At 38.5% G+C, this 27,574-nt stretch overlaps 1 protein-coding gene across 1 annotated transcript in view; it reads right to left on the reverse strand.

Annotated features, from left to right (window-relative positions):
- Positions 1-27,574, reverse strand: part of LMBRD1 (LMBR1 domain containing 1) — a 115,974-nt gene that overhangs the window by 50,584 nt on the left and 37,816 nt on the right. The window contains exons 4-8 of the mRNA XM_029223681.1: positions 26,545-26,642; positions 24,442-24,509; positions 14,435-14,523; positions 11,917-11,990; positions 2,592-2,717 (exon numbers count right to left, since the gene is read on the reverse strand). Of these exons, the coding sequence (XP_029079514.1) occupies positions 2,592-2,717; positions 11,917-11,990; positions 14,435-14,523; positions 24,442-24,509; positions 26,545-26,642 (455 nt within the window). The remainder of the gene's footprint in view (positions 1-2,591; positions 2,718-11,916; positions 11,991-14,434; positions 14,524-24,441; positions 24,510-26,544; positions 26,643-27,574) is intronic.

Raw genomic sequence — 27,574 nt, forward strand, 5'->3', positions numbered from 1 at the left:
TTTTTTTTTTTTTTTTTTTTTTTTTTTTGCGGTACGCGGGCCTCTCATTGCTGTGGCCTCTCCCGTTGCGGAGCACAGGCTCCAGACGCGCAGGCTCAGCGGCCATGGCTCGGACCCAGCCGCTCCGCGGCATGTGGGATCCTCCCGGACCGGGGCACGAACCCGCGTCCCCTGCATCGGCAGGCGGACTCCCAACCACTGCGCCACCAGGGAAGCCCGATAACAGCATTTTATTCATTTATTAGATGAGGAAAAGAAGGCCCCCAGATATTACCTACATAATCAGGAGAGCCAGAATTTAAACTGAGAAAGTGTAACTTAATTTCATAAGATACATTCTCTAAGCTATATAAATCTACCTCATTCCTTTTCATCATTGCACAGCACATTATACCATGATATTTTAATTTAACAAATACCTTATTTTTGAACATTTAGATTATTTTCTTTTTTGAGGGGGCAGGGACATGAATATCCTTATTCACCTGGGTACAAGCGCATACATACAATCCAGTAAGATAAGCTCCTAGACATCTGTTGGATTAAAATTTAATTATTAAAAGGTACGTTGTTTGTGCATTTGTGTGTACAGGCGCATGTGACAACATTCAGTTTTCTTTAAAAAGCTGTATATTTTATATTCCCTCAAACAGTATTCCTATCCCCAAATTCTTATCAACCCCTGACGAAGGTAAAAAATTTAAAGACTTCTAAAGGATAAAAAAATACTGAGTTGCTCTAATTACCAGCCATCCTGGTTTTAGCAATAAAAGTCCCCTCATGTTCTGGAAAACTCCTCAGGTCCCACACAAACTGGGATCTTAGTCAACCTACTCATTACTAATGAGCTGAAGCATCACTTCGTATTTTCACTGAAGAGTTTAATTTCTCCTTCAGTAAACTGTCTATTTAGGTCTTTTGTTCATTATTTCTATGTATTTCTTGTCTTTTTTTCTTCTTGACTTAAAGATGCTCAGCATATATCAGCTATATTGCAGATTATTTCCTCTCAAATTATTGTTGGTTCTTTAAATTCCTTTTTGGTGCCACTTTTTTTGGTACATAAATTTAAAAACATAAAAATTTAAAGCTCACCAGTTGCTCAATTTGCACTCGAGTTCTGAGTCTTATTTAGAAAGGTCTTCTACATACCAAAATAAAATTTGATTTTCACTTTCTCCTAATGTTTTGTAAGTGTTATACTGGATTTAAATTCTGAATTTGTTTAGTATATGGTAGGAAGCTTATAAAGATTTCATTTTTTATCTTTTATAGACTGTACTGAATTTCCACCTAAACGTATGAAAACTGTCGTCTCTACAATATTGAATCTTCCCAAGTAGGAACGGATGAAGTTCTCCATTTATTTCAGTCTTCTATTATGTATTTCAATAAAGTTTGTAATTTCCACCCGGAAGATTCTGACATTTCTTATTATTCTATAGTTCACAGTTATTGGAAATGAGGTCATTTTCTATTACATCCTCCACCTGGTGAATGATCCCGTACATTTGTATCTGGACACCTTGATGAACTCTTGTTAGGTCTATTAATTTGCCAGTTGGTTCTTTTAGATTTTCTTGGTAGAGGCTATCTGCAAATAACAGAAGTTACTTCCCCTCTTCTCTCCTCTCCCTTCCACAGTTACTCCTACGTTCTTTTCTATCTGACTAGGAATAGGATACGAACATCCCTGTCGTATACGTGCCTTTAGTGAGAATGTTTCTTTCATTAGGTACGATGCTCACCGTAGGCTTCCTTTGCTAAACAACTTCTTTTCTTCCAATTTGGTAAGAATTTTCTCTAAACATCGTTAACTACAAATTGACTCTTACCAAACACTCTTTGGCATCTATTAAGATGTTTATGTTTCTCATTTATTCTCAATATATTAAACTACTTTATTTTCTGACATATCATCCTCGCCATCCTAGGATAAACCTAATCTTATAATTATGAGATATTCTCTTATTACAGCATAGTTTTTGAATTGCTAACATTTTTATTTATATTAAATTATTTGCCTGTACTTTCACAAGAGAGCCTGGTAAACAGTTTTCTTTTTGGTGTGCTATTACCATCTGGTTTCGTCTCAGGATTATGATCGTTTAATAGACTAATTCAGAAAACTTTCCATTTTTTCCTATGTTCTATAAATAAGATTTATCTGTTACTTGAAGGTGACAGAGGAAGAAAAACTTGATTGTGTTTTTAGAAGTACATTTAATTGGCAAGTGGTTACACGTAATCTTATCTTATTCAACCAGTACGTAAAACTTTAACGTAAGTGATACAGTGAAATCTGATATTACACATGGAATCAGCATACCTGGGAACTAGCAAGGTCTTCATCATACGCAAGTAGAACTTTTGTGTTTCAGCTGTTAGAACACTGATAGAAATTCTCACACTGTCAGTGTCCTACATTTCACAGAAGACAATTTTTTAAAAATAGGGTTCTTTAAGGATACGTTGAACAAAAACTCAAACAATGTCAAAATATGGGCTTAGCAATGTCTAAGTCACAACACAGAGCAGCTCGAAGACAAAGTACTTTTACGCTCCCTGGTTACGATAAAACATCAAGTCACCTTCGATTTAATCGTTTGGATGTGCTGCTCCACTTCCTCAATGTCTTCAGTGTTTTCTAGACGTTCGTAAGCAGCGCTTCTAGTGCCTTTGATCAGATTTAAAGGCAAGGCCGACATGCCATAGGCCTGAAAGAACAAAAGTAAAACACGTTTTGGTAATACTGTTTTATTTTATTTATTTTTTGGCTGCGCCATGAGGCTTGCGGGGTCTTAGTTCCCCAACCAGGGATCAAACCTGGTCCCCTGGCAGTGAGAGCGCCAAGTCCTATCCACTGAACCACCACGGAATTCCCTAGTAATACTATTTTAAACATATTATACAGAATTTTCAGGTAAAAAATGTCCTTTTAAGTAATAACAAAATGAGTAAGCAGTTGTGAAGGGGACAGTCACCGAAGAACAGAGGATATGGGAGTGAATCATGATTATATTGCCTCATAATTCTGTTTATTTCATATTTAGTTACATAGAGTTACGTCTGTAATACTATTCCTAGAATAGGTAATATCTATTTTTCAAAGGACAAGTTATAAAATTAATGGAAATATAATACTTTATCAAAGTAATAACTCATAATTTCAGGCTAATCAGGGGTTAAGATAGTATGAATCAGTAGAAACAATTTATAAAATTATTTTCTATGGAAAAACCCAATTTTATCCAAGTGTATATAGTAAACCCTTAGTAAAATGTAAGTATTTTAACATACATGTTATTTGATTAACATACCAATGATCTGTATGTAGTTTATTTGTAAGTTCTAAATATTTAGTCTTTTCACTAAGTATTTTAAATATAATTCTTACAAGAAATTCTAAAATATTAATCGGCATTAAAAATAAACATATTATTTTCTATTACCCAATGCTATATTAGCCAGTCCCAAATGTGAAATTTTATTGTAACTATTAAAAACACTCAATGGCAACTGCCATGTGACCATTATTCAAAATCGTTACTGACCTTAAATCCTTAGAAGCAAAACTGACAACTATCACCTGTTGGTTGCAGCAACGGGCTCTAAGGTAGATACATCATGTATTTAGATCTTTCCATTTTCTTCCTGAGAACACAGCCAAACTACTTCAGCCAGCCTCCCTGAAGTTAGGTAGGGCCATGAGATTGAGTCCAAGCAATGAATGCAGGCAGAAGTGATAAACGCTACCTCTTAGGCTTAACCCCGAACTCTAAAATATCCTGAGTAATCCTGCATATTTTCTCTCATGCTCTCTGCTACCTGGCTGTCAACTCCCAGGATGATCTCAAATATGTTTAGTGTCGATTTTAATCACTTCAATATTCTGAGTCTCCTTTAGACATTGATTAAACATTGATTAAACCACAATTCATATAGGGAAGCATACATTCTGACACATCAGGGTTGTTTTTAAATTAAGGGAGAATAGGAACAAAGAACATGATTAGAAGGAAATCCCAGAAAGCAACCAGTTCTATCAGGTAGTATCAACTCTATATAGCATGTTGTATTTAGATAATTAACTAGCTGAAATTATTACCTAATATGCAAATCCTTGTATTTTCTAAAGGAGGGATACTTAAAATCTTGCATTTTAAATATTGTTAAAACATAAGTTAATGTTCTCATGGTTTCCCCATCATCTGGGAACAAAAACAACAAGGAGAGGTTGGGGAAAGGTTCTATTTGTATTAGAAGAAAATATAATTTGGACAGAGTAGAATAATTTTCTTCTAACTAACTAAATTCTTATCTAACTTATACTCCTAATGACCTTGGTAAAATATAAAAAGGAAAAACATAATCAGGTTTTTTTTTTTAACAGTAAATGGTATATCCTCAAACTACTGAAAATGTAAAGAAAAAAGCGTATGGAAGCCAAGGTGTCCCAGAGGTGGTTACTCTTCCCTTGTAGGAGTGTCCTAACCCTATTACCACTCTGACCTATCTGTTGTTCTAGTAGTTCCACACCTTTTAAACGGTAATGAAAAAAAGTAACATAGCACTTTAAGACTCTGATGAGCATACAGTATTACATGATGATTATTCACCGACTCTCCACACGCACATATCATTTTACCACAAGTCCACGTTGCTTTTTACAACCAACTGCCAGGGCAACATGATTTTGCTAAACCCAGTTTATGCCCAAGTATATTTTCCTGTCTTTCCAACCACCTCCGAACTAGGCTTACTTTATCCCAAATCTTGCTATTCTGCTTGATGGATCTGGGTCTCTAAATATACTAACCTCAGAACTCAATACTATTGGGTTGGCCAAAAAGTTCATTTGGGTTTTTCCATACGAAGTTATGGGAAAACCTGAACGAACTTTTTGGACAGCCCAATTATTTCCCGAGGAATCTGTACTCCAGTCAGCACTAAAAACGTGGCCACTACTTAGAGTTTACTGTCAAAGACAAGGTCATCTAAATTCTCCTCACTGGTCTGCTGGTCTCACTTCCTATAAATCCATCCTTTACACTGTTTCCAAAGTGATCTTGCTCTAACCCTCATGTCAGATTATGTCATTCCTCTGATTAGCATCCACTGAGATTCCCCAGGACCACGTGCTCTGGCGGCAGTCCCCAGGATTCTGTATCGGGGCCATCAAGACCACACAGGAGACAAGAAGCAGGGAGCGTCGGTCTGCTGCTGCTGCTTCAGCCAGAGCCACACTACTCTGTTCCCCTCTTTCTGTATGTATCAGAATTTCATGAACGACTGTTTGAAAATGTCACTTTACAATTTTTTTTTTTTCCAATGAGAGGTACAATTACTAGTCCTGTGAATAGACGCCACTATCTAATCCTGGCCTACGAAGCCCTTCATGACCTGATCCCTACCACCCAACCTCATGCCTCTAAATGGTTCACTGCTCCTCAGTCACTGCAGTTTCCGCATCCACACCTGTGTACATGCAGTGCCTCATCTGGAACACCCACGTCTCATCCTACCTCATTAGCCCAGCCCAGTGCCCTTCAGGTCTCAGCTTAATTACACCGCATCTGAGAAACCTTCCTTGATTTGTAAATGTGCCTTGCTTATAACTCAATTATAGTACAGCACACTGGACATTATTTGTCTGCATGTCTGTTTTATCACTAGATCTGCCAAACCTAGCTAATCAGAATCATGTGGAAAGTTCGTTAACAATATAGATTTCTCAGCCAGACTAGTAATAACTGCAGTAGGCTGTTTTGTATGTAAGGACTAGGTCTCAATTCTTCTTTTACCTACCTTTATTCCAAGAACAAACGTGTTCAATTAATAAAATAACTTCTCTAAGAAAATAATATTCAAACAAAAAAATTTTTTTCAGTGCCCTTTATTCACATGAACTTATTTCCTTACATGGAATTTACACATTTATTCGAAGAGTTAAACTGCATTCCTATAGCTTAAATAAACAGTTTAAAGTAAAAATTTTAGAAAATAAAAACATGTCCTTGGTAACACCTTGTGGTAACATGGGACCAGAATACAACATCTTTTTGTGAATTATTAATTGTCTGAAGAGAACAAGAAAGTAATCATTGTTTTGGTTACCTAGCTCTTAGCTTATTTTTGGATTACATGCTTACATTTCAATGATTATCAGGAATTTTAAGTATAGTATTTAGATTAAGATAAACTTGACATAACACAGTACACAAAATATTTAATCACTACAACTTTAAGATCTTTAAACAAGAATCTTTTGAATTTAACCTCAGATTTCTTTGAAAAAAATGTATGAAGGCTATCATTTTTCAGAAACACAAAACTTTTATGGCTTACTACTGCCCTCTAGTGAATTACCAGAAAATCAACAAGGCTAAAGAGATCATATCATTTAAAATGCTTCCAGGTCAGCCATAATTGCTTCCAATTTTATTTGTTTCAACTTCCAAGAATAAATCACCACCCGTATTTTAAAAGCCAAATGTTTTGAAAGAATATATACAAACTACAAACATTTCTAATACGTTCTTGCCCCTATAAGAACAGCACTTTTCCCTGCACCTCTCTCTTCTGTGAAGGATGAGTTTCCAACCTATTAGCCTTGGATTAGAAAGGTCAGCGCCAAGCACTGCCTGTAAACTGAATATATGTCCTGCATATACTTATAACACCTATTATTCAAGGACACGGATGCTGTCATGACTAAGGAAACAACTCACTTAATGTGTATTCAATGAAGATTTCCCTTTTAAATATTCACTGATTCTAAAATATACATGTATTTTTTCACATTTATCATCAGTGAAATTTGGATGCATCTTACAAACACTGGCTAGGCAGAAGTCATGACGTAATTGTCATTACCTGCACATTCACAAATTTGGTCATAGCTGGTTACATTATAGTTACTTCTCCAGTGGAGTTACCTGCATTCTTGGTACAACTCTTGAGTTTAACTGCCACTTACCATGTCTTATAAGATAGTGCTACGATTTGACATCGAAGCAAAAAGTTAATGTGTAAGGAAAGACAGAACAAAGGAGCAAGCAGTGAAGCAAAAATTAACTGGAACAATGAGCATGATTCTATATTTTCTTGCAAAGCAATAATCAAAGGCTTTATAAGCTTAAGAAAGGAAGATGACCAAAGTAGAAGACATTCTGTACTTTGCTACTTAGGTAGCAAAAGAAGAAACAACAACAAAAACAGCTTAAACAGGTGTGTTAGCAGCTTCAAAGAACATCCCAGAGACAAGAATGGAGCACCCAAGAAAAGCTGTTAGCATCAACTCTCTTGATAGCCTAAAACAACCCTGTGGAGTGAAACATGGACATGAACAGCCAATTCAAAAAAGTGATTCAGAAGACTCACATTCCAAATGCGAGGTTTTAGAAATACCTTTACAACTTACTTCACTTATATTTTCCTTATCTTGTATGCAGAAGATTGATATGACTTTTTTTTTTTTATGTAGGTAAGGCTAAAACACTTCTCTCATTAATATAAAACAAAAACTATAAATGATTAGAGAGCATGGGCAGGGCCTTTTCCTTACAGTGGTACATAAGGTGCATCTTACAAATCAGGTCACAGACTCAACGAAGCATACTATCACATAGAAGGCTGAGAAATTTAATTTTTAAAGTGGAGTTCTGTCTTCAAAGGTTATTGAGAACCACTGCTCTAGTTATTTCTATTTTAAAATCCTTAATTTAGCACTCTAGTTTTCTTTAATACATTAGTCTACATTTATAGTAAATATATTTATTAGCATAAATATATATATATAATTCATAAACTCCTGGAAGACATGTTCAATTTTTTTTTACTGATAAGTGTACATAATAAAAAGTTTAGTAGTCGCTGTCTTTATAGGCACTTCAGTGGTCCATATGATACATTTTGTATGAAAATAGCACTATTCAACATTTCCCCACTTGGTGGCACCAAAAAATTAAAATATCTGCATAAATATTTGTGTCTAGAGGTTTTTTTGTTTGTTTTTAATTTAAAAAGTAGCAGATTCCCTTTCAATTAAGCTGAAAACAACAGGCAAGATAACATGTCATTTGACATTCTTCTCCGAAAATTGAGTGCCCAATTATTTGGCTATTCCTTGAGATGTGGTACAGTGGATATAATCTTGGTAAAATTTAAATTATCAACTAGTTTCTAAACTAAACAACAACGCATACCTAAGAAATTCACATTCAACTGACACATACATTACAAAAACTTCTGTAGTCTCAATACTGATAGCTACAGATTCAATAACAGACATAATCTTACCTTTAGTAATTAATTCCTTGTACTCAGGGTCAAAGTTCTCTAAGCATTAACTTCCCACTTTCTCGGTACATATTAAAACTAAACCTCTTCTATTCCCCATGCATATCTATTATACCCTCATTCACGTTCTGCTCCAATTCTTGAGTTTTCCCTAACTACTTCGGAGAAAACTTTGCTTTCACAAGCAAATATGATAATTAGTACCATTAGCCACCTACCAATAATAAAACCACTTATCAATAAACAGTTGATTTTCAACTAGTTTTTTTTTGTTTTGTTTTGTTTGTTTGTTTTTTGCGGTACGCGGGCCTCTCACTGCTGTGGCCTCTCCCGTTGCGGAGCACAGGCTCCGGACGCGCAGGCTCAGCGGCCATGGCTCACGGGCCCAGCCGCTCCGTGGCACGTGGGATCTTCCCGGACCGGGGCACGAACCCGCGTCCCCGGCATCGGCAGGCGGACTCTCAACCACTGCGCCACCAGGGAAGTCCTCAATTAGTTTTTAATAAAGTCTGAATAAGTATTATTGGCCCATTTTTCAGATGGGGAAGCTAGGACTCAGAAATTACATTTTACATGAAGACTCACACTCATGGCTAGTCTTCAGCTATGCATACCACGCTCCCCCTTAGCCAGGGTCTTCTCTATCCCACCTAGGTAGTAAACCTGGCGAGACTGTGGTTTGGTAGCAAACCATTCTTCCACCCAGTTCTGAGCACATTCTGCAGTGCTATTTAAATGATGTTTATCTGTCTATCCACACACCCAAGAGTAACTCTTTGACTTACTCACCTTTTCATAATCCACATTCTCACTGACCATGACACAACTGCCGTTAACACCTGGTTTACTTTCACTGTGAGAGGAAAGCGGTGGAATCTGTAGCTTGAACCACATGAAACTGAATATTCAACGGTTTGAGCTCCTAGTGATTACTGATTGAGTGGCCAACAGATTCCAAGACTTGAGGAATTGTTTAATTAAGTCCTCACAACCTTATTAAATATTACTCTCACTTTAGATGGGAAAGTAGTTCAAGAGACCCATGGACTTAAAAGGGACCCACATTTAAGCCTCTCCCCCAAGGATCATGACGGTACTGCTTATGCTACTTAAAGAAAACACACACGGTAACTCCTAGGTAGGTAACCCCTAGGCAGTCTCACCTGGTGCCTATAACACTGGACCCTCCCCGTTGGGCTCAGGCCTTTGGTGACCCCTCCTACCTACTCAGCAGCGTGTTTTTCTGGTTCCCACCATCAGGTCCTCTGATTGTTTTATCAATGGCCTTCAGCCCAGCCCTCTGCATTCCAGAAAAAGTAAAGCTCTTCTAAGGCTATCTTAACTAAGTCAGTATGATTATTATATTTGGTTTCATTGCATAAATGATAATTTTCACAGTTTCCATTTGAATATAAACTATATTAGCTTGAAATATTTATCTTTACAATATCGTTCCTACAGGGAAGCTCTCTTTCAAAGAGTTTTAATAATTTCACACATTTTCCCCACTCCCACTCATCAGCCCCAGAGCTTACTGAATTCAGACCCACCGGAGTAATACTGTTAAAATGTTAGTCAGATCCTATTACTTTCCATTTAGAACCTTCCAGTAGCTTCTAATCTCAGTCGGAATGAAATCCAAAACCCTAACCACAGTCCACGAGGCGCTATAAAACATGCCCTCATCCACGCTCGCCACCCTCCCCAGTTTCCTGAGCTCCCACACGCCAGCTTTGCCTCCTGCTAACTGTCTGAGCACAGCACAGGGTGCTCACCCCAGGACTTCTGCACTCACCTCCCCTCGTGGCTGGCCGTCCTTCCACCTCACTCAGGTCTCTGCTCAAAGGTCAGAGGAGCTACTCCCGACCTGTCACTACTGCCTGTGCCCTACACTGCGCTGTGTGAGCATGTTCACAGCGCCCACCACTCGGCCGTCCGAAGACAATGCTCCACGGGCCTCTCATTTCTGCGCATCTTGCAAGCCAGGCACTAACTGCCCTTCTCTCTTCTGTGCTGTCTTTCCAAGAATGCTTGTGCAGCAAACAGCCTGGGAAGACCAAGACAGCGTTCCCCTGGAGCGAGAGCAGGCACGTTTCCTGTCCGTTAATGAAGACTCGGCCTCCCTGCACTCAACGGTCCTCAGCTTTGTGACAGTCTCGATGGGCGCTCTTCATGTCGCCCCACGGGAGCCGGGACTCAGGAGACGGGCGCAAGACAACGCGCTCCCGTGGCTGCTGCCATTGCTGTGCAACAGAAAGTTCTTCTCTGACCAGAAGTCTTGCACCTCTGACCAACATCCAGGGCACTGCAGCAGACTACAAGCTACAAGCAGGGTAAAATCGCAGACCCCTCATGGTTCCTGGGGATGACCTTACATGTTGGTTTCCTCTTTTTCTGTTCATTTCTCCTGACTCATCTTTCACTGAGTGTTATATCCTCATCTCCCTATACTTCTCGAAGCACTTTTACAAAAAGTGTCGTTTGACCTTCAAAAATCCCTAAGAGGCATTTTTTTATTCCCATCTAATGGGGAAAACACTGACCCACGAAGGGTAAAAGACAAACCCAAGATCAGCATACATATCAGTCACAGAATAGCAATTAGAGTCCAGGTCTAACTCCTCATGTGTTATTAACCTGTGAATGTCTCCTAAAAGACAAGTCACAGGTAGTATATATATTCTCTGAGATGGGAAGATAGTTACCCACCGATATATTCCTTGTGTAGTAATACATGAAGAAAGCAAAAATGGCAATGAATAATAAAACTGAATACTCAATCACCTGAAAGATACTAAAATGCATGATTTTAGACTTCTTTTATTATACATTATGACACTTGAATGATTATGCAACAAAACCAGATTCTGCTATCACACGGATAGCCCATTTCTTTTATGTTTAAAGGGAGACACTGGAACAATACCCAAAATGTTTTCTTTACGACCAGCATTTTTCATCTTTGTATCAATCAAGAATGCCCTAAACATAAACTCCATTAATCTGAAAAAGGTTCCATATAATTTAAAGCTTCCTGCACAACTCTCTTTTGGGAGGCAAGTAAGAAGCATTTTTACTGGCTTTTCCTCTATAATTTGAGCAAAAAACTCAAAAAGCACTCTGCACACAAGTTTGTCAGGCTATTATAAGTCATATCGTACCATTCCCAGAGAGACCGGAAAAAAAAAAAATCAAAGTCTCTGAGAGTATAAGATTAGGTTCTTTATACTAGAGAAATATCAAGTGATGTAAAATATCTGATTTTAAAAGCCCTATATCCCCATATAGGATAAATCTACTGAATCCATAACAGGTACTGATCTATGGTTCAGAGTTCTAATATGCTTATAAATCACTAAATCTATGACTGCCTAGTATATAACCACTTCAAGGTTCACAAGTTATAAAGTTTGTTTCTGAATGTTAAATTTCACAAATACAGATAAAATGATTATGACCAAGTAGTTAAAAATCTACCCTCCTCTCAAGAAAAATGAAGGAAGTACTAGATATTAAAGAGGAAAACAGAGCTAAATTGAACATACCAATAAGGTAACAAAACTGCATCATAAAGTGGTTCTTTAATTTTAACTCAATTATTACCACTATACTTACTGTGTAGATTATAGCTGCCAACATTCCAATCAGGGTCAGAGAACTAATGGAAAATGACAAGGCAGCTAAACCATCTGCAAAAGAGGAAAAACACTGTTAAAAATGTACAGCTATTCAAATGTTTATATTCAATGAATCAACAGAAATATAAAAACTGGGTTTCTTACACATTCCAAAGGAATAAACCCAATATGCATTACCCCATTCTTGAAGTGCTAACTCCAAGTGGAAAGGAGTTTTTAAATAGCTCTTCATAAATGGATTTGTTAAAGATCTTCCAGACTAAGACTTTCTTTCTTTCCCCTCTTAAAATTAAAGAGGGAAACTACTGCCTAATTATTGAGCCTAAAAAGAAATCAGCAAAATACTAGATGCTCAAAAGTTGGCCAAAAAAATGCCCTGGCCTTTCTCAAAGGCAGCCCTCGAGAAATAACATGATAGGAATGCCACTGACCTTGGCCCTATCTTCCCTCTCCACTCAAACTCCTAGTTCCTCTGTTCTTAAATTTCAAGTAAGTTTTTAAAACTTAGCCTAGAACTAAAATCGTAAAGAGTTTACTTCCCTCTTTAACTTGAAAGGAGCTAGCATGCTCCCTTAGTGGGGGGGGGGGGGGGGGAGAAGCAAACAAACAGAAAATAAATTCAAACATAATACCAAGACAGGAATACTATGCTAACAAGTTAGATTTAGGAAACTTTTTAAAGGAAGGCCAATGAGTGAGTAGTGAGAGTGACACTTTCAAATAAACATACCAGATAATACAATGAAATATGCAAATTTGAATATTCTTAAATTGGAGTAATACTAATTGTTCTAGTTTTAATACAGGTTCTACTGGACCTGTATTGATCTAGTTTAAATGCAGGTACTGTGGAACCAAATATAATTTTTTAATTAATTTAATATATCAATACTAAATAATAACAGAATGACCCATCCTATTAAAACTCACGTCTCAGTTTTAAAATATAACACTTAGAGAGAGCATATTATTAACAAGTTCAGAAACTATTCAAGACAAATTTTTAAGCCTTAATTTTTTTAACTGTAATACATTTTATTAAATCAAAGACCATTGGGTGCTGTTACTTTCTTGATCTTACTAGAAGTATCAACAGAAAGTATTCATACAACTAGGAGAGGTCTGGCATTTGGCTGATAGCCATTTTAAGGTACCTCCACTTACAAAATACATCACAAAATCAGAGATATGAAAATGTATAAAAATATGCATCTTAGAATTGATAAAGTAGAGTGTTCTGCTAAGATATCTGGCTAATCTAAAAGTTGATATTACTAAAAGTGATAAGCAAAATGTACTCTAAAATATGGTGTTTAAGATGGGAGGGGTTTTTTAAATGTTAAGACTAAGGAGATTACAGCAAGTACAGTAATGCTACCTATTATAATCATTGATTCAAGTTATGCTAACACTCAAAGACTAGCAAAACTTATAGGATAATGTTTAGGGCAGAAGAGTAGCTACTAAAGAGACCTGAAGGAGTTAACTGCAGGAAAAGAAGCAATTTATTTCTCAGCAACAGGCTCAGGTACATAAATCCTGACATGCAGTATCAGTTTATGCCAGACCCGCTATCCGTATTCTTGCTGGTATCAGCAAGGTATTAATGGACCACAATTTACAAGATGAAGTCTTAAGTGGAAAGCAAGAAAATTAAGAAGTTGTACAGCAAAGACTCCAAGACCTAATTTAACCATCATTTAATATTGTATCTGGGTAAAGAGAAAGTGCTGATCAAAGAACGCAGAGTACCCAATAAAAAGAATAAATACAAAAGAAATACGAATTTTCAGCATAATGTTTATAAAATAAGTTCTCTAGCTTTCTTTGAAAATAGTTCAAAGGCACATGAAATTCTCAGTAATAAAATACACACTCTTATTTGATATCAGTTTCTAACACCAACTATATTTTTCAATGATTAAGCAACTTTCTTAAGCTAACTTCCTAAACCTGCTTTTTTGTTACTCTCTAAAAACCAAGGTCATGTTGATTAAGAGAAGGAAAACTTAGACCTTTTGGTGAGGTAAATTTATAATAAACTATTATTTCATCCACATAAAACCTCTGTAATTTATATTCCACAAAAAGATTACTTAATCACGATCAAATAGCAATATAGGGTTCTCTCAGTTAAAAATTAAAAATAAACACCAGTATATCTAGCACATTTCTTTAACATATTATTCTATATTATCCTAAGTGAATTAAAGACCACATAGAAATTATAAGACCTTTACCGCTAAAATACTTTGAAGATTACATTGTCTTTTCAACATGGTAATTTTATGAAGAAGTCAAGAGACTTCTAGCTAGATGGCTAGAAGTCTCAGCAACACAAAGTTCCTAATTTGTCTAACATCCTTTTAACCACAGGTTAAAAGAATTATGAAGTTAAATTTTTAACAGTGTAAAAATAGACTACTTATGAAAAAAGCTGCAAGAGTCATGAAATATGAATTATTATGGATTTTATTTTTTAAAAGAATACTTACGACTACTTCCAAGTTCTTCAAACAGGAACTTCACCTTTTCCCACTCTGTAGAATTTTTGTTATCGGGAAGATTCAATGGAACAAAAGCACTATGAAGGAGAAAATAACAGTTTAATGGTTTTAAGGACAAAAGGTCAAATAAAATGACCTGAAACTCAATTTTTAGTAAGTTTTTAAACCAAGATCAACTTTCCCCCCAAAAGAATTAGCAAATCAAATCTGCACCAAGTACAGAGAGGTGTTGAGAAGTTGCTTATCTATGTGTTATATCACAAATTTGTTTTAATGGCTTAATTACTGTATTCAGCATAATTAGTTTCCTTTGTAATCCTGCTTATTTTATTTTTTGCATTTAGAACTATTTTGAGAAGGAGCCATAGGCTCAAGATGGTCAAAAAGGTCCACAGCACAACAGAGGTTAAGAATTCCTTTGTTAAATCAGGAGAACAGAATGTAAATATTAGGTAATGATTTCAGTATATTTATATGCATAAAAAAGAAGAGAAAGGAAATACACCAGAATTAGCAGTAAATATCTCACTGTAGAATCAGGGGTGCTTTTTACTTTCTTCTTAGTATTTTTCTGTATCCTTCAAGATTCTACCTAATATACATAATGAAAGTAAGTAGTTTCTATTTATTTTTCAGTCGACAGCTGAGAGAGAGACAGACCGACAGAAAGGCGCTTTATTATCTAGCTCAGAAGCAAGAAGACAAGAGACTAAAGTAGAGGGCTCAGTATCCCTTAGATTGTATATATGGAGAATCAAACAGGAATGTAAGAAGTAACTCTAATACTACCTCCTTTCCAACCTAATTTTAATTGTAAGCAAAGCAGTAACATCTATCCTTTTTTGTGACGAACAAATACTGCATGAGTTCACCAATATATTTAAGTACCTGCCCTGATAATGTAAGCAAGTAAAACAAAGTAATTATTCTAATTTTAAAAGATTTCAAAAACCTTTACTCCTTGGTACTACCGGTACTTTTTATTCTTATAAAAAGATGAATCATCAGACATGTCGTGAGGTTATTTAAATTTCTAACTATTTGCACTGACATCAGTTTACTACACTCTTCTCAATCTTGGAGATTTACTTCTCACTACTTTTAGAAAGAAAAGTGATTACTCACAGGGATAGAGCAATAAATGTAAAGAGCTCATTATTTGCTGCCCTGGTTATAAAATCAAAAACAATTAAATAAAAGCAGAGGGTAGAATCAAAAAACAAACTCTTGCATATTATACTTCTACAATGATATTAACTTATATATCAGCATTTAAACAAAAATACAAATCAAGCAAGAAAAAACTACCTATGTAATATGCCTCTATTTTATTTGAACAGTTTTTTCCAGAGACACATTATATATATATATATATATATATATTTATTTTTTTTTTTTTGAAAAGTGTATTTTGAACTTGTTAGTTGGAATAACCACTTCTGTGAATATGGGGAAAAACTTCTATGTTGTATAAAATATCACCTAAAGTCTATTAAAATAGAAATACATGTCACAAATACCTAAAAATAGCATTCCTACTTAGAACATTCAGTATCTATGTCAGTTTTAGGTAATCACACGTTCTGTCCAGTGGTAGAAGAAAAGCAATTAGCTCTCTCCATCTTGACACTTTCATGTTCTAGCGGCTGAGCAGGGCTCCTGAGCAGTTCAAATATTTAATGAAGAATAACACCAGAGGAAACTTGACATGACCAAAAAATTAAAAATAAGAATAATAATAATAAAAGGTTAAATGGCCCAAACGACGGTCAGAACGACTTCAGGAAAATACTTATTCTGAAGCAATCCAGCAGAGCGCTAACATCTCAGCACTACTATTTTAGGTACAACTAGAGGGAGTAGCAAAAGCACAAACCCAGAGCAGGCTCCTCAGCCACCTGGCCACCAGTGCTGTGTAATCCAAGAAACAGACATAAAGTATCTTCTCATAAGCTAAGAGTAACATCCAGAAGCAGAATTCAAACGAGTCCCAACTAAATATGTCTATATGTCCTGGGCAATAATACTCAAAACATTTAACAACCAATATGGCAAAGGCACTAACCAATCAACGGACGCTGGCCTTGTTCCTGAAGACCCTGCTAAACCGGGCTTTACCCTTTGACTGGGCTGAGGGTGAGGTAAGAGGCTCAGGAAGGTGGAGCATTTCAACTTTTAACAACCAGAAGGGCCCAAGCAGTGTTCACGGCCAAATACCAGCCCCGCAGACTAAGACCTGCCGGGAGCACCTCCTAACAGATGCAGAGGCCGCTTCAGCCAGACGAGCCTGGACCACAGCCAGAGTCATTTTGAAGGGGAGGCAGCAGTTGTAAGATCCTCAGGCCTTCACCAAATGGTGACGGTCCTCAAGTAACCGAGAGTGTAATGGGATTTGTGTGGTAGAAAGGTACAGATACTTTCTTCATCTCAGTCCCTCTCAAAAAACTGGATACAGAGAACCTCAACTTTCAAAGACACACAATGCTAGACCAAGATAAGAACCAGAATCTCGTGAGATTATAAATTTCCCTTAGGCTCTTAACAATAGTAAAACTGCTTAGAAAAAATATTTTACATCCCATCTGACTGAGTGAATTAGCTTAATACAGATTATCTCTTCAGGAAGAGACAAAGGAAAGGCTAACGAATTTCAGTGGATATGGAACTGAAATGAATTCAGCAGAACTGAAAATAAGATTTTCACCTCCTACACTCAAATGCCAAGTCCTATTTATCTTCCAAATAGCCTGTTTCTTCCCCTCTGCTCTCCGTAACTACTCTGGTTCAGGCCCTCACCTCTCACCTGAACTATGACAGTGGTCACTAAGTGGCCTTCCCAGCTACCATTTATATTTCACTCCCTGACCAACTCCCAAATGCCCCTTTTGACGCGTCCTTCAGTGTTAGAACCAATTCACACATATTTGCTTTCCCGCGTTCACACACCAACCACATACGCATCTGCCCTGCCTTTCAGTTGCTCAGCAGGATAAAATGCAACGTCTTGAACACTGTAAGTAAGACCCAGAGTCCACCTATGTGGCTAAGGTCATGGTCTGTCACTTGCCACCGGAAACACCTGAAATGTCACATCTTACTTTTTTTTTTTTGTACCGAGGGAGGGAGGATTTAAATTTACATTGTGCTTTTTATATCATTCTTTAACTACTCCAGTCTCTCAGTTACCATATGTTACAGACTCAACTGTGTCCCCTTCCCCCAAAACTGCTATGTTGAAGCGCTAACCCCCAATGGGAACGGTACTTGGATACAGGGCCTTTCGTAAGGTAATCAAGGTTAAATAAGGCCCTAAGGGTGAGGCTCTGATCCGATAGGATTGGTGTCCTTGTAAGAAGAGGAAGAGACACCAGGGCTCTCTCTCCCTGCTGCCAGCAGAGAGGAAAGGCCATGTGAGGACACGGTGAGAAGGTGGCCATCCACAAGCCAAGGAGAGAGCTCCCACCAGAAACCAAACTCACTGACACCTTGATTGTAGACTTCTAGCCTCCAGAACTATGAGAAAACTAGTGTCCACTGTTTAAGCTAGCCAGCCTGTGGTATTTTGTTAAGGTAGCCAAGTAGACTAATACAGATTTTGGTACCATGAAGCGGGTTGCTACTTTGTAACAAATACGTAAAAAATGTGCATGTGACTTTGGTACTCAGTGATAGGGAGAGGCCTAAAGAGTTTTGAGGTTGCACGCCAGAAAAAGCCTAAGCTGCCTTGAAGGGGCTATTGATAAAAATGTGAATGTTAAAGGCAATTCTGTTGAGGACTCAGAAAGAAAAGAGGAGCGCTACAGAGAACCCGTCTATCATCTTGGAGAAGACATATATCACCACGAATAGAATGCTGGTAGAAATATGGACACTAAAGGTCATTCTGGGGAGCTCTCAGCTGGAAATGAGGAACATGTTAATGGAAACTGAAAGAGAGGAGATCCTTATTAGAAAGCGACTGAGAGCTTGGTTGAATTGTTTTGTAGTGTTTTGTGGAAGGCAGAACCTGTAAGAGATAAAATGGGATATTTAGCTGAGGAGAATTCTAAGCAAAGTGCTGGAAGAAGCTGATTGGTTTCTCCTTACCATTTATAGTAAAGAGAGAGAGCAGAGAGGTGGGTTAAGCAAAAAGGAAGCAGCCTATATCCATATTACAAAAAATGAGAAAGGATGTTCTAAGAGTGTGGCTGAACAACCATTTGACAAGGAGATTAGTGTAGGTGGAAACCACGGATTTAATCAGCTATCTCAGCAGAAGACAGGAAGAGAGACAGGGTGACACTAGCAGAGGCACGGCCAACTTGAACTAAGGGAACAGAGATGAGACAAAATAAAGGAAGGCAATGAGACTGGGGATTCTACAGGACAGGGTGATAGTTATTTAGCTGAGAACATGCTTTATCCTTCAAGAAAACCCAAGAATGACCCCAAAGGCAATTCAGTTATCACCAGGGCTGCCACTTCTACTGCCCCAAGGGGGCAAGGCTGTTTCCTCCTCAACTTCAGAGGACAGGGTACCCCCCGCCCTCCACTCAGCTTTAGCTGCCAGGGAGCTGCTGCAGAGTCAAGGGGGCAGGACCCACACCCAGAATCAAGGGGGCGGGCGGGGCCGCTGCCCAGGGCCATGGCAGTGACCTGCCCCTCGGGGGCCTGCAGGGCAGAGCATCCATCCAAGATGCTTAGTCTTGAGCCTTAAGGTCTGAGGGAATTTGCCTTGCTAGGTTTTGAACCTGCTTGGCTCCCATCACTTTTTCTTTCCGATTTCTCCCTTTTAGAATGGAAATGCCTATCCTATGCCTGTCCCACCTTGTATCTTGGAAGCACATAACTTGTCCAGTTGCACAGGTTCACTGCTGGGGAAGAATTCTGACTCAGGAGGAATCAGTCTCACCCATACCTGATCTAGATGATGTTTAGATGAGACTTAGGGCTCCGACTAGATGCTGGGTTAAGACTTTGGAGGCTTGTTGGGATGAAGTAAATGCATTTTTTCTGTGAGAAGAACATGAATTCTGGGGGGCCAGAGAACAGAGTGTAGACTGAACTTGCCCTCACAAAATTAATGCTGAAGCCCGAACCCCCAACGGGATGGTATTTGGATACAGGGCCTTCAGGGAGGTAATTAAAGTCGAATGAGGTCATAACGGTGGGACCCTAGCCCAACGGGATTGGTGACCCTACAAGAAGAGGAGACCCTGGCGATACTCTCTCCTCCTTGAAGCACAGAGGAAAGACCAGGTGAGGACACAGTGAGAATGACACCGTCCCTGAGCCAGGAGGAGAGTCCTCACCAGAAACCAAACTTGCCCACACCCTAATCAGGACTTCAAGCCTCCACAACTGTGAGAAGATAAACACCTGCTGTTCACAGCAGTGTGAGCAGACTAACACAGGTGACCCTTGAACAATACGGGGGTTAGTGGCACCAACCCTCCACGCAGTCAAAACTCTGAGCATCGACTTATACTCGGCCCCCCAGACATGGTCCCACCACGTCCACAGTTCCTCAGCACCCACACACTCCACCAATCATGTCGTACTGTAGTGTTCACTACTGAAAAACACCCACGTATAAGTGGACCTGCACAGTTCAAACCCATGTTGTTCAGGGGTGAAGCATACATTACACCTGCTGTTCATCTTTATTCTAGTGTGCTGACCAACTTCCACTCCATCAAATTTTGATTCCAAGGTTACTTCCTCTTATGTCTTACCTGATTCTGCAAGGCAGAACCTGCTACTCCACCATCAACACCTGGCGTCTATCTCTTATTAGAGCCCTTAAATATTGTAACTCAGGTTATCTATTTGCGTCTCTCCCCATGTGAACCTTGAGGACAAACATCATGACCCTCCAACCTTATTCCCAAGACTACCCAACCCACAGGAGTTCCAAGTGTTAGCTGCGTGAATTAGTTAAACCTAGACCACGTTTTTGCCATAAAATTATCTGTTTTATCAGAAAAAAATACATCACTTAACAAAAACTAGAAGTGTGGCACCTTCAAGAAAGTTTTAGGAAATGCAGTCAATCAGTTAACCTAAATGCATCTCATTCAAATACTCACACACGGTAACCAAACACTACTTGTCTTTTAGTCGCAAACTTCTGGCTTGTGAAATAGAGGAGTCCACACACTCTCCCCTACGTCAGTGTCCTGGGCAGATGCCTTCACCTCAAATTCGGAGAAGAAAATAAAGGCAATCAGAGAGGAACTCCTTCATTTGCCCGCCAAACCTCTGCACCTACCTGGAACTCTTTCCGTTCTTATCCCTCTCAGAACCACAGAGGAAACGTCCTTCCCCCCTGACCGGAGCCTCCCACTGCCTGAGCGCTTTGGACGCCCTTCCTGCTCTCGTTACCCCCCAACAGCCAACACCATCAACTCCACCAAAACAGGGTCCCGGTACTAAGAAAGGCAGGAGGCGACACAGGGAGCACCGCACAGCAGTCATTTAGCTTACTGCCCACACTTGACACAGGATAAAGCTCATTTTCTTCATTGGATGTTGCTACTGGAAAAGAGCAGAGACTAAAACTTGAGTTTCCTAATGCCTGACCCGGCGGCTGACTCCGAATCTCCTCCTGAACATGCCTAAGACTCAGCCACGAACCAAGCTGAACTTCTCATGTTCCCTCTCCCAACCGGCTCCTCCTTCAGATTTGCCTGTGATGATGTCACCCTTCCTGTGTAGTCAAGAATTTGGCCTTGCCCCAAAACGAGGTCTGACTTTTGCCCATGATTCTGGGATGTCATCTGTGTCATACCTGATGGGAGTGTCTGTGTTTAGGACAGGGGGTGGCCACACTCAACCTTAGGTGGTGGCCAGAAAGACCAACATGTGGTTTAGGGTGGGGCTTTGGGTCAGTGGCATCAGTGGGGGCTGATATAACCAGGCAGGCAATCAGTCACTCAGACACACCTGCATGAGAGGGTCTCGATAAAAACGCCAAGCACCAAGGCTCACGTGAGCCTCCCTGGCTGTCAATACAAGTATTCCTCCAGCTTTTTGAAAGTCCACTTTATACCACTTCACTTTTACTAAAGACCTACATTAGCACCTATTTTCACTAACCAAAAGAAATCCGAAGGATTGCCACTTTTACGAAAAAGGCCAAAAGCAAAGACAACGTCAGTGCCGGTTCTGGAGTGAGCTGCTCCAGACGCGGTGTGCAGTGCGCCCAGAGCGGAGAGCGTGGCCCCGCCAAGCTCCTTCCCGGGGACCACACTCAGCATCTCAGCATCGGCCACCACAGCTCTGACCTTTGTCTGTGGGCATCTGTGCTTTACCCGATTTATCTTGTGTGTCCGTGAGCCAGATGTGTCCTAAGGTAATTGCTTCTTCCCTTTACGCCTTCTCAGCTCAGGAAAGGTTTCAAAGGAACCATCTACTTTTGGATGGCAGGGGAAACCTGTACTCCACGCACGTTGTCATACATGGAAGCCAGAAGGGGAATGTGTCCCGAGGACAACACACGCTTCACATCTGGAATCTTCCCAGACTGTCCTATGCATGTCTTAAAAGGTTGATTTTAGTCTGTATTCTTTACCTGTAATAGATGGTAACCATGAATATGACTGCTTTTGCTGAGTTCTGAGTCCTTCCAGAGAATTATCAAAGCTGAGGGTGGCTTTAGGAACTCCCCAAAGCTTGCGGGTGGTTTCAAAAGTGAGAGAAGTGCCTCTCGGACTCTGCAGCTGGGCTAACTCCAGGTGCATCCTCCATCCCCTTCTCTCTCATTCCCCCCCCCCCCCCCCCCCCCCCCCCGGTACCTGACCTACCAGAAGATCCTGCCGGCTCTCTCTCCAGAAGACAGGCAGGATCGAATCACTGCTGCTGCCATCCTGTCTTGCCTGGGTTACTGAGCAGACCTCATGTCTCCTGCCTTACCCCCCGCAAAGTCAACCCTCAAAACACCACCCGGAGATCTCTGCAAAATGTCGATCACGTCACTCCACGACCAGAGCCCCAGAACAGCTTCCCACTCCTCGAGAATCAAGGCCAGAGTCCCGGCAACGGCCCCTGATGCCCCGCTCGGCTCGGCAGCTCCGACCCCTCTACCCGCACCTTCAGCTACTCCCGCCTCTGCCCCTCCACTCCACCCACGCTGCTTTCCTCACTTTGTCTCGAACGTGCCAGACGCTCTCCTGCCTCGGGGCTTTCTAGCTGCTTTTGCTCTGACTGCAACGCTCTTCCCTCCACATGTGTTCACGGCTCCTGCACCTCCTTCAAGCGTCTTCTCGCCCCACCGTCTCAGCAGTGCCTCCCCCAAAAATGTCACGCCCCCAACACAGGCTATTTCCTTCGTCCGCTCCCCTAACCCCTACTGAGCGCACGGCCCGTGAGAAGAAGGAACTGTCTTTTTTATTAATCGCTGTTTCCCCCAGCGCCTTGTACAGTATCTGGGACACAGTAAGTATTTGGAAAATAAGTGAATATTTTATTGTTCAAAATATCTGGTCAAACCGTCACTTCTCGTTATTAGTGGATTCGCAAGGAGCTGTTTGCTTCACTTTTAATATACTGCTTCTAAATAAATAAATATCATGTAGACAATCAGTTAAAGCTTATTAAAATCATACAAAATGTAAACTCTCTAGGACTGAAGATGATTTTCCATACAAAGAACCAACAAATTTCAGAAGAAACTTCAGGAACCCTTTTGTCTGGGAAAGATATTCTGGCTGTTATAAAGATTTGTGGTTTTACTGGCGGTTCTCAGTCATGTCCTAAAGTCAGGAGCTGGCCAACTATTGACTACCCGTGTTTGTAAAGTTTTACTGGCACTCAGTCACGTCCTTTGGTTTATGTATTGTCTGTGATTAGAGCTACAGGAAGAGAGTTGAGCAGTGCCACATGGACCCCTAACCTGAAATATTTACTATCTACCCTTTAAGAAAAGTTTGCTGATCTCTATTTAGATTTACAGATAAGGGAACTGAACACTGACAAAGCAAATTCACCTAACTATATCCGGCTTAATTTAAAAAGCCAAAAAAGACTTTAAAAAATATATTTAAGAGCTAAAATAAATAGCAAAACCACTAAAATGTGTCCTTTCAGCAAGTACACTTTTTCATGACATATCAAGGCAAGAAAGGGACCTAAAAATATACTTTGACTATAGAACACGTGCATTCTAAGAACTCCTGGAACTACAAAAAGTTACTGACCAATTTTATTCCCACCACAAATTGTATTTGATAATTTTTTTTTACTTATTGAAAATTCTGAGACCAAATTACAAGCAGAAACTTTAAAAAACTTATTAGCACCTCATATATTTCCTAACATAAAAAACAAAATTATCAAGATCCATTTTAACAAAGATAAATGTCTTCCATTAACAGGGACAAATGTTTTCCAAAAAGAAAACTTTAAATGTATAAAAAATGTGCAAAATTTTATTGCCATTACTTTATAAAAACTTAAGGAAGAAGAATTAAGAACGAACTCACTGACAAAGTTTAACTCAAAGATTTAAAGACTGATGCATCAAATCTGAAAAGATATCCAGACAAGGATTTTGCGTCAAAGTGTTGTTTATAAAAATGGAAAAACTGCTAACATCATAAGAATCAAAGCAGTCATCACTAGAAGATCAAATAAATTGTTGTACCCTAAGAAGGAAATGCAATACAGACAAAATTGATTGATATACATTCACTATACTGAAGAGATGTCAACCAGTGGATTACCAAGAATCCCATAAAATATAATCACATTTGTGTAAAATTACAACATGGAATGTTATGTGGGAGAAGGGGCTTTCCGCACATATTTGAGCACATAAAAAATGTCTAGACAGAACATTGTAGAAAAAAGGGTTAATTATGGTTACTGTTCGATGGTGATATAAAAGGTAGTTTGTTCTTTTTTTTTAGATCTTCTTAATCTTCTTTCCTAGACTTTTATGAATGAGTCCTTATTATTATTATTATTGTTAAAATAATGCTATTTCCATTTTCAGGAAAACAAAAATCAAGACTTACCCAACTAAAAGAAGTAGTGCACAAATCACAGCAAATCCAAAAGTATACTTGAATGCCGTTTTAATTTGCTAGATGTCAAGGGAGAAAAAATATTCCATTTAGTAAGACTTTTAAAATATAAAATATTCTCGGCTATAGTGTAACAGCACTTTCATATCCTATGCACATTTATATTCAACTGTGTAAAGCTCCCCTTGTTGAAAAATAAATCTTAAAATTTAAAGAAAAACAATGTATATACCACATCTTAAGTATCTATCAAACTACACTAGATTTTTAAAATCTTTTACATGGTTAGACCTTGTGAAAAGCAGAACACCTAAAGCATAATTAACTCTCCAGTGGGAGAATTAATAGTAATTAATTTACTTTAGTAAAATTACCACAAAATTTAATAAAATATTTCTCAAAACAGGGAGCATTCAGAATCCACAATGCCCCTACCCCAACTCACCAAAATGGGCTCAGTAATAATTAATAATTACAATACATATTTAATTTACATATGTTTGTATGTATATATCATATATAAAACAAACATATACTTATGTATACTTATAAGATCCCACATGCCACAAGGCATGGCCAAAAAATAATAAATAAACAAATAAATGTCACGAGAGGGATGATGGTATCATTAAAAAAAAAAAAAAAAGAAATTAACTTTATGCTTAAATGATGAATTCTTATTCACAAATACCTAAAGTAAAGGTAAGGAGGGTCAACCAAAAGGGATGGGGAAGATGTGCTTTAGAAGAAGTGAAGAGAAGAGAAAGCATTTATCTCATTCAGTTTTCAACAGTAAACTGGTGACCAGCCACTTTACCTTACATACCTTGGGTTTTCAAATGTAGAGTTACATAGTATCTGCAAACAATAATTCGACTTTCTTTATAAATATTTCAGCACAGTATTTTTTTTCTCTAACAAACTGCACTGATTACCACTCTGGGAATCATTTAAAATACTGTTGAAGTACTTTGCTCATGATCTTAATGCAAATGCTTTAAGGTTTTAATAAACAGGGCTATGCATAATGCTCGCTTTTGAGTGAATATATTTGTGTATTTAAATACAAAAAAAAAAAACCAAGGTATAAAACAAACTCCTATAACTCAATAAAAAGACAAAAGAAATTTATTCCTTTTCTGCTATTTTTCCCCTGAAATCAGAAATAAAGTGTTCGATCTTCGCAAATACCCTTCAACATACAATTTCGAGGACCTATTAAATTACTATTTACTAACAGATGTGCCGATTCTAAACCACCACTGCGATCTAGAGATAGGCCCAACTCAGTTATACTGCATTAATGTACTTTTAAGATGCTCCTGAATTCTATCTGCTAATGTTTTAGTGAAGATTTTTCTACCAAGACTTAAGTGACCTTGATCTGCAGTTTTGGGCGTGCACGTGTGCTCTACTAATCAGGTTCCCGTATCAGTGTTACCACGGACTGGTAAGACCAGTCCGCAAATGTCCCTCCTCTATGCCCTAGAACTGGGGTCAGCACACTACATCCTGTGGGCCACACGCAGCCCCCTCCTACATCACATCACACTCGCTGAGTCCTGTCTCTGGCTACTTTCACACTATGACCACAGAGCTGAGTGGCTGAGATAGTCTGTACAGCCTACAAAGCCTAAGATATTTACAACCTGACCTTTTACAGAAACAAGCCTGCTGACTCCTGCTCTAGAACTGCTCTAAAACAACAGTCACAAGTCCCATGTGGTTCCTGAGCACCTGCAATATGGCTGGCTGGCACTGGCATGTGCTGTAAGTGTAAAACGCACTCTAAATTTCAAAGACAGAGTGGGACAAAATGTAATGTCTCATTACTAACAAGTTTTTGACTATTTGAAATAATAATGCTTGCAACATATTACATTAAATACAATGTGTCATGAGAAATAATTTCAACTGCTCTTTCTACTTATTTTCATGTGGGTACTAGAAAATTTAAAATTTCACACGTGGATTGTATTATATTTCTATTAGACAACACTGCTCCAGAATAAATTCAAAGTCACATCACTCTCTGAAAAAGAAGGGAATAATCTTTCCCCCATAAACTGAGATCTCTAAATTAAAGCTACTCACAGTGCATTTACCCGTATCATCATCATCCTTTTCTTCATAGTAGAAGTAGACAAAAGGGATCCAGAAGAACACACAGAATAATATAACAGAATATAAGGCTGTGGAAAGAAATAAGCTGAGTTAAAATAAAACACATGAACTTAATAACTGTTTCATACATATATGTACACACACACACACACACACACACACACACACACACTCCCCATCTGATCCCTAGAACCGTAACTCTATACATATATGTAATATCCAAAATCAGCCTTTTCTGACCCCCATTCCAAGAAATCGACACCACTATTAACATAACAGATCATAATTCAAGTTAACTATGGGGCAATTTTTAGCAATAATCATGATGGTAATTGTGCCGATAAATTGTGGCAGCTAACATCTCAGTTACTCACCAGTGCTAAGAACTTTCTGTGAACCATCTCATTTAAATAAACTTTAACCTTTGTCTTCCTTCCACCTTAATACTGAGTACAGCTGACACATTTGCCAGTCACTCAAGTTAAAGAAACAACTACAATTGATACTAAATTTTTGACACAAATAATTTCCCTAATCTAAGTTTAAAATATGCGGTGTTATGAAACTGATCTTATAACAAATCAAGATAGAGAAAAAGTAAGAACAGTAAAACCAGGTTCAAAGTTAACTAATATGAATTTCTATTTATCTGCTTTAAAATAACGTTAGATTTGAGATACTTTCAACCAGTAGTCAGTCAATCAAAATATTTCTTTTAATTCAATACAGAACTTAAAATATGAACAGCAAACGATACAGTATCTAAAATAAAAACAACATAAACAACTTTTTGAGACTTAACAAACCTACCTAAGAAACCTGGCCTTAAAACCTTCTGTGTATTTACATTTATTTGCATATACATAAGTTCATGGAAAATAGTGACAACATAATTATATAAAGCAATCACAGGATGATAATCATTATATTCCTTTATTTAAAAAAAAGTATTTGTTAGTAATGTATAATAAACCCCAAATTACTTACTCTCTTGGAAGGG

The sequence above is a fragment of the Monodon monoceros genome, unplaced genomic scaffold (genome assembly GCF_005190385.1).
Source record: "Monodon monoceros isolate NGI ecotype Baffin Bay Population unplaced genomic scaffold, NGI_Narwhal_1 Super_Scaffold_15, whole genome shotgun sequence".
Lineage (NCBI taxonomy): Eukaryota > Metazoa > Chordata > Mammalia > Artiodactyla > Monodontidae > Monodon > Monodon monoceros.